Source organism: Triturus cristatus, chromosome 8 (assembly GCF_964204655.1).
Source record: "Triturus cristatus chromosome 8, aTriCri1.1, whole genome shotgun sequence".
Taxonomy (NCBI): domain Eukaryota; kingdom Metazoa; phylum Chordata; class Amphibia; order Caudata; family Salamandridae; genus Triturus; species Triturus cristatus.
The window spans coordinates 108,799,496-108,808,003 of record NC_140591.1 but is presented as its reverse complement, the minus strand read 5'-3'; the positions used below and the strand labels follow the sequence as shown (position 1 = coordinate 108,808,003).

General features: G+C 49.4%; 1 protein-coding gene across 1 annotated transcript in view; it reads right to left on the bottom strand.

Moving 5' to 3' along the window:
• Positions 1 to 4,938: 4,938 nt before the first annotated feature.
• LOC146801651 (uncharacterized) overlaps positions 4,939 to 8,508 on the bottom strand; it is a 59,783-nt gene continuing 56,213 nt past the window's right edge. The window contains exon 4 of the mRNA XM_085621132.1: positions 4,939 to 7,741. Within this exon, the coding sequence (XP_085477258.1) occupies positions 7,580 to 7,741 (162 nt within the window). The 3' untranslated portion in view covers positions 4,939 to 7,579. The remainder of the gene's footprint in view (positions 7,742 to 8,508) is intronic.

Genomic DNA, 8,508 nt, shown 5'->3' with positions numbered 1-8,508 from the left:
TGAACATTGCGATGTCATTCAGGTAGGCAGCACTGAAATCCTCCAGTCCGGCCAACACCTGGTTGGCCAACCTCTGAAAGGTGGCAGGGGCATTCTTTAAACCAAATGGCATCATGCGGAACTGGTAGTGCCCATCTGGGGTTGAAAATGCGGACCTCACCTTTGCCCCATCAGTTAAGGCAATCTGCCGGAACCCAGATGTAACGTGCTGAGGTACTTGGCAGCTCCCAACCGATCTATGAGCTCATCAGCTCTGGGAATGCGGTGCGTGTCAGTCCTGGTGACTGAATTGAGCGCTCAGTAGTCCACACAGAACCGGAGTTCTGCCGTGGCACCTGGTGCAGCAACCTTTGGGACCAAGACCACTGGGCTGGACCAAGGGCTGTTGGATGGCTCAATCACCCCGAGAGCCAACATCTTGGAGACTTCCTCCTTGATGCTAGCTTTGACCCTGTCAGTCAACCTATACATTTTGCGTTTTACAGGAGGACTGTCCCCAGTGTCCACATCATGGACACACCACTGAGTGACACCAGGGGTGAGGGAGAACAGAGCAGCAAACTGTCCCAATAGTTGGCGGCAGTCACTCTGCTGTTCAGGAGTCAGGGCGGGGGAGAGGTTTACTCCATTCACTGACCCATCATGCTCCTTGGCAGACATGAGGTCAGGGAGAGGCTCAGTCTCCTCTTCCATTCCATCATCTGTGGCTAGGAGCATGCCCACTTGGGACCTCTCCACATGGGGCTTGAGGCGGTTCACATATAGGACCCTCAAAGAGTTCCTTGGAGACTGCAAATCCACCAGATAGGCGACTTTACTCTTGCACTCTACCACCTTCAAATGGCCCAGTCCACTTGTCTTGGAGCGACAAGGCTCCACTTTGGCCATGACCCACACTTTGCGGCCAGGCTGAAACTCGATCTGAGTGGCACTCTTATCGTACCACTGCGTCCTCTCTTCCTGGCTGGCTCCCAGATTCGCCTGAGCGAGTTGTCTGAGGTGCTTAGTCTGGTTCCTGAAGGCCAGCATGCAGCTATATACATCCTGGGAAGGTTTATTGGGACCTTTCTCCCAGCCTTCTTTGACCAGACTCAGAGGTCTTCTTACAGGATGCCCATACAGGAGCTCAAAGGGACTGAACCCTAAGGACCTCTGCGGTACCTCCCTGTAAGAAAACAACAGGAATGGTAAGAGGACGTCCCACTTACACCTCATGGGTTCACCAAGACCCATAATCATACCTTTCAGGGCCTGATTGAATCTCTCAACCAGCCCATTTCCTTGGGGCTGGTAAGGAGTGGTGAACTTATAGGTAACACTGCACTCCTACCACATGGACTTCATATACCTAGATATGAAGTTGGTCCCCCGGCTACACGCCACCTCTCTGGGGAATCCCACTCAAGAGAAGATCCCCATCAATGTCCGCCTCACCACGGGGGACGTCACAGTCCGGAGAGGGATGGCTTCGGGGTACCGGGTGGGATGGTCGACCAAGACCAGGATGAACCTGTTGGCCATGGCTCTCTTGGGGTCCAGAGGCCCCACAATGTCGATGTCCACCCTCTCAAAGGGGGTGCTGATGACAGGGAAAGGTTGAAGAGGAGCCTTGCACTTCCTCCCACACTTGCCACTTGCCTGGCAAGTCTGACAAAACCTACAATGAGAATCAGAATGCTTGCGCATTTGGGACCAGTAAAGGTGGGTGACAAGCCTTTCAAAGGTCGTCTTGCCCCAAATGCCCAGCTAGAGGCACGTCATGAGACAGACCCAGTAGGAAGGCTCAGAACTGCTGGGGTACCACCAGCTCACGGGCTGACCCAGGCTCAGCAACCTTAGGCTCACTATTCAGACCATTCTCCCAGTAAATCCAATGTGACCCAGACTGATCACCTGCCGCCTGGCTTGCAGCCTGCTGCCGCAAACCAAAAAGAGAAGGGCACTTCTTCTGCTCCCCACAGAACTCTTCCCTGGAAGTGCCTCCTTCCTGCTGCCAATGGGTCAGCTCAGGCGGGTCCCCCAGTTCAGCCACTTGTTTCCCTGTAGGCTACAGGGCATCCCCCTCAAGGTCTGCCTCCTCCTAGACCATGAGAATGCCAGGGGTGGTCTCCCGTGCCCCCTGTCTCCTCTCTTTCTGACCAATCTTCCAGGCTCCAGGTCCTCTCGGTTGCCCTTACCGGCTGCCATTGACCGAGCGGTCACACACGCCCACTCAGGCAGACCCAACATCTCTAAATGAGATCTACGTTCCACCTTCCCCCAAAGGGAACTCTCCAGATCATTACCTAGCAGACAGTCAAAAGGCATGGCTGGCCTCACAACTGCTTTCAAGGTACCTGAGTACCCCTCCACTCAAAGGGAACCTGTGCCACTTTGCAGAGGCACACCGAGAAGTAAGCTGCAACTACAGGGTAAAGTACTTTGGGGACCACCTCTCTTCAGACACCAGCCAACAACTGACAGCTGTCACACTGGCTGTCGTGTCTCTCAGAGCCTGCACACTATGGCTATTAATGGTCACTCACTGCCCGTATTTATTAGTGTTAGCGGGCATGTGGGTCCTTGGGACCATCTCACTGTCTCCTAGTGAGACCAGGGCCAATTCTGCTGGCTCCCACACCTCCAGGGAGCCCAGCTCCTCCCCCAAGGCTACACTAGTCAACCCACGGGGCGGTGCACCAGGGGGTGCAGGTGTATACTTAGGATCTCCAATGCCCACCTGAGGACACGCATAACACGTGGGAGGACCCTTCTACTGCAGGCTTACCTGAAGGGACCTATGGTTTCTTACCACTGGGGGGCTGGGAACCTTGACCTCAGTTCTCTTGGGAATTATTTTGGTGCCCTTTTAGGAACTCCTTTTGTTTACCCTTGTCCCCCTCCACTCTTCTGCTGGGGACCCTGCCCACCCTTGGCGGAGTCTCCTATATCACCTTTATGGACCCTGGTACTGACCCAGCGGTTTGCCTCCACAGCAAACTTCCTGGGGTCAGTCAGCCTACTGTCAATCAAATGCTGCCGTAGCTCTGGAAAACAACTACCAGACAAGTGCTCAAGTGCAACCAAATCATAGAGCCCCTGAAATTCCTTTACCTGGCTACCCTTCACCCAACCATCCAGTACTCTGCAAAAATAGGAAACACACTCCACCCAAGTGTTTGATTCAAGCTTCTTACAGGTTCTAAACCTCTGACTGTGCAGTTCTGGGGTTAAGCCATATCTCCTGATCAAGGCTTCCTTCATAATCTGCTCCTCGCCCGGTAAGGCGATCAAAGTTTCCCTCCCTTCTGTTATGAAGCAGCTCCACAACACTGCTCCCCAGTCTCTCTCGGGTATTCTGTGGGACCTCCTTGCTACCTCATACCCCTGAACCTCTGGCCAATGCCCTCATTTTTCACATAGTCCTTGATCACCTCCTTGGGGATGTATACTCTCCCTTCTCCAGGCGCAGATCACAAGCTGCCACCATTGGAACTTGACTCTGCACTCTTGGCTTTTATGTCAAGCTTCTTCAAACCTCTTTCGTGCTCTAAGAGCATCCTCTCTTCCTCTAGATAGAATTTCTGCCTTTCCAACTCCAATTCCTTATACTCCTTCCCCAGCCTGAGCTTAACAAGCGCCCTCTGATGCACTCTATCTCTCTCTCTGTCCTCCAGCTCCTCTGGAGAGAGACCTCTTGAAGACACACTGCTGCCATGCCTGGAAGGTACCCTCTCCCCTGGAAGATTCAACAGCCCCTCCTGCTGCCCATCCAAATTCTACGACTCCACCAGAGGATCCTCATCCTGCCCACTGACATTTCTGGATTCCAACCTGGCCCTCAGACCCTTTTGGTATTCCTCCTTTCTGGTGAGGCCTCTTACAGAGATTTTAAATATCTTACAGATGGCTTTTAGTTGAGACACAGTGTAGGTTTCAAACCCATCTTCTTCAAATTCGATGCCAATAGATGCAATAGATACTGGCTTGGTCATGATGAGAAAATTGGCAGTTCTCAAGTTGCAGAAACTCCAAAAGGAAAAATTTCACCAGCGGTATGTGGTGGCGTAACGGTCTGTACTATACCAGTAGTGTAAACCAATTACTGTATGTAAGGCACAAATGCAAGTCTGGATCTTCACCACTGACTACCAATGTTAGAAATAGGGGGCTCTAGTTGGCAACGGTTTGCACCTTTGTCCAAGTAGCGACCTTTCTTCTTAGTCAGGGTGAGGGGGGTACACTTCTAAAATAACCCCTGCTCACCCCCTTAGTAGCTTGGCATGAGCAGAAAGGCTTATTGCTAACCCTGTGCGTAGTACTACGCTACGCTCGCGGAGCGTGCGTAATTCGCGCTACTACGCACTACGCGAATTGCACATAGCACAGTGCAAAAAACACGTAGCGGGCATTTTTTGCTTGCTCGCGGTCCTCAACGTCAAGTTGGCGACCGCGAGCGAGCAAAATCAACATCCCGGCGAGACTTTTTCCTCATTCACGATCAGCAACATCAAGTTGCCGATCGCGAGCGGGGAAAATAAACCTCCCAGCGAGATTCTCAACGTGGGGAGGTCAGATTTCTCATTGCGAGTGGTCACGTATGCTCGCGACCCCTTGCGATGAGAAACTACCAGTCCGCGTTGAAAAAGCTGCCGTTCGAGTACAAATCTACTCGAGCGGCAGAAAACGACCGCTTGCAATGTGCAAGATGCCGTTTGCAATGATTACACAGTGCGGACAAGCATCCGGCACTGTGCAATCAGTACGAACAGCATTTCCCTACCGCACTACGCAGTTCACGTAGCGTGCGTAGTGCGAAGTGCACTTTGTGTAGATACGCGTAGAGCTACTACGCAAACTACGCCCAGGGTTACTTATTGCAGAGGCAGTGTGTAATGCATTTGTGAAAGCATACAGTAACACAGTGAAAACACTACAAATGGACACCACACCAGTTTAGAAAATAAGCAAAACTTTATCTAAACCAACTAGACCAAATACGACAAAAATCCAACATACAATACTGTAAAAATAGGTACTTTGCAAGATAACCTTTAAATTACAGAACTATCTCTCAACAACAAGGTTCTTCCGAGTCGGTAGCTCCATTTGGGGCTACAGCAATGCTGAAAACAACAGAGTCTAACAGTTCCAGCCGACAGCATCGGTACGGACCAGCTAAAGCGTTGACAGACTCATAGACAGTACCTTTCTCGTTGCAGCCAATCCCGTTGGTACTAGTCAGTTGGGGCAACTGTTGCGGTTGCGATGTGAAGTGGAAGCGGTACAAGTTATTTGGGGCAACCGTTGCGGTTGCACTATGAAGTGGAAGCGGTGCAGGCAGCGGCTCGGAGATGGTCATCCAACAGCGTCGGTGAGACCAAGGCTTACGATGTGGAGTAAGGCTGTGCTTGATTTGGTGCTGGCAGGTCATGCAGCAGGCGACGCAGCCGCTCGATGTTTGGGTCGGGCAGCGACGGTGTCGGTGACATCCCGGCAGAGTGAAACGAGGTGGTGCCCACAGGACGCAGTGCAAGCAACAGCTTTTTGATGGTCGGCCAGCGGCGTTGGTGAGATCAAAGATCCGGTGCAAAGTACGGCTGTGCCTTCTGCTGTGCCTTCAGGACACAGAACCAGCGACGGACTCGGTGACCGAGTTGGTTGCTCTTTTCTTCTGTGGCGACTGAAACCAGCAGTTCCAGAGACGGTGCCCAGAAGGATGGTGAAGTCTTTACTGTTCCTGAGACTTCTTGAACAGGATGCAAGCTCTACCTCAAGCCCTTGGAGATACCTTGTCAAGCAGGATATACACACACAGTTCCTCTCTTTGGCAGAAACAGCTACTGCAGGCCAACCCCAGACAGCACACAACAAAGGGGCAGAACTTCTCCTCCAGCCTCTTCTCCTTGGCAGAGGTTCCTCTTGAAGTCCAAAAGTGATCTAAATGTCTAGGGTCTGGGCCCCACTGTTTATAGTACAACATCCTTTGTTCTCTGGAGGCAGAGAGTGTCTTTGCCCAGCCAAAACCAGTTTTGTCATCTCTGGTGCAGCCGCCCGGCAGGAGGTGGAGGCAGCATTGTCCAAGGCAGACCAGGCCCATTCAGGTGTGAAAGAAATCTCCTCCCCCTACTCTGTATGCAGCCCAAGTCTATTCAGCCTAGCCCTGACTCACCCTGGAAAAGCAGGACACACCTCTACCCCGTGTCTATCTGAACAGAATGCACACCCTCAGCCCCTGCCAATCCAAAGCCAGACAGTCAATACACAAACCTATTAGAAGCACACTGGATTCCTAAGCAAGAGAATACCTACTTTCTAAAAGTGGTATTTTCAAACACAGAATGTAAAAAGCATCCTTACTAAAAAGATGCATCTTTACAATCCGAGTTCAGGCATACTAAACTCCATTTTTCCTATCTTGCTCCCATGGGCAGTTGTACTTATAAGGTGTTATAAGTAAACTCTCCATTCTATTCAATGGTACAGATGGCCTTTCGATAGGGAAAAACGAAATTGTCAGTATTTCACTATCAGGACATGCCACACACATCAGTGCATGTCTTACCTTTCTCATACACTGCACCCTTCCCCCTCGGGTACCTTGGGCCTCTCTTAGGGGCGACCCACATTGTAAGAAAAGGGAAGGTTAGGGCCTGGCAAGTGGGTGCACTTGCCAGGTCACCATGGCAGTATGAACTGCACACAGGCACTGCAATGGCAGGCATGAGACACTTTTGCAAGGCTGCTTGTGTGGGTGGCACAATCAGTGCTGCAAGCCCACTAGCAGCATTTGATTTACAGGCCCTGGGCACACACAGTGCACTGTACTAGGGACTTAACAGTAAACCAAATACGTTTATTAAGGAAACACTAATCCATGACAACAATTTACAGAGGGAGCACTTGCACTTTGGCTCTGAACAGCAGTGGCAAAGTGCCTAAAACAACTTGACCAGCAAAAATGAAGTCCAACACACAGTAAAAACACAGGAGGCAAATGCAAAAAATACAGGAGAAGCCCGTGCCATGGATGCCAGGTCCAACATTTGTCCTTCCCACATTTGTGACATTCTTGTCTTATTGCAGGATATGTGCCGTCATGTGGGTATGATCTGATATAATGATAGCATTTTATTCCCCTATGTTTGCTTGATTGTTTGTCCCTATGTTTATGTAAGTCTCCTGATTTCCCATTTTATGAGTGATGTCTCATCAATTTTTAAACTTGATTTTGGAACCAGAATGTCTGTTTCTCTCTTTTCAGCTTTTCCTGTTCAATTCTCTTTGCTTGAGCTTCTGTTTGATTGTTCAGCTGCCTCAACTTTTCATTTTCGTCTAGTATGTAGCTCTCTCTCAATAGTCAACATTGGAGCAAATCTGACAGGCATTTCTCTATCATGTGTAGGTGGAGTGCACCTTCACCAGAATATTTGCTGAGTTTGCAATATTTGACCAAATTTGATTAAATCAATCATCGATTCTCTCTTTTCTTGAGATGTGAGATTGAATGTGTATTGCTCATAGTCAATGTTCTTTGGTAAGAATTGTGCATCCAATGCGCATATACTGATGAGCAGGCCTTTCATGCGTGTTCCTTCTTTCACTGGCATATACTGATGAGCAGGCCTTTCATGCGTGTTCCTTCTTTCACTGGCATATACTGATGAGCAGGCCTTTCATGCGTGTTCCTTCTTTCACCGGCATTTCCTCCAAGTGTCTCCTTTGTCCTCAGCAAATCCATCTTCAATCTCACTTCTCTCACCTAGAGATGTGATAGTTAAAAAAAGAAAGACACAGCATTTTCTTTTTGGAACAAAAGTGAAGCAACCTATTTTCATGTGATTTTGCAGTCAATATTGTGTGCCTTCTCCATGTTCCTATAGCTCGTCTCCTGGGATGTGCCTGGGGCTGTGGGCACAGTGTAAGATCTAGGGTGGCACTGCCCCTTGAAGCAGAAAAGGCACTATAATACCAAGTGATACCCATTGACATCATACTCTAATAGGAACTTAAGGAAAGAGAGAAGAATATATTTACAGCGATAGGGAAAATCAAATGCAAAAATGTTTCTCGACTCTTGCTTTTAGGAAGCAGGTCCTCCATTATACTGAAAACAGAAACATTACATGATTTGCCCCCCTGTAAGGAAATGTCTCTTTTTGAATAATCACCCCCAAAGCTATGGACTGTTACTGATGGTTTGTTTACTCTGAGAGTGCACTGATGCCTGCTAATCAGACGTCATTGCCAGTGCTCCAACCCTCAAAAGTGCATGTGTGGATGACTTATAGCCAGTTGACATAAGTTAACTTACGGATAAGTCAATAGTGTATGGTACCAGTGATCCCAAGGCCTGTAAGATGAAGTACCTCTCACGACCGGCAGCAGTTATTGTGCCACCATGAGTGTGACAAAGTAAAAACATGCCTCCCAGCCTGCCACTTCAGAACGGTAGAGCAGTTTTAAACTGCTAACTCAACTTTGCCAATTAAACTAATGATAAAGTCCAGACTTCCCTTTTTAATATAA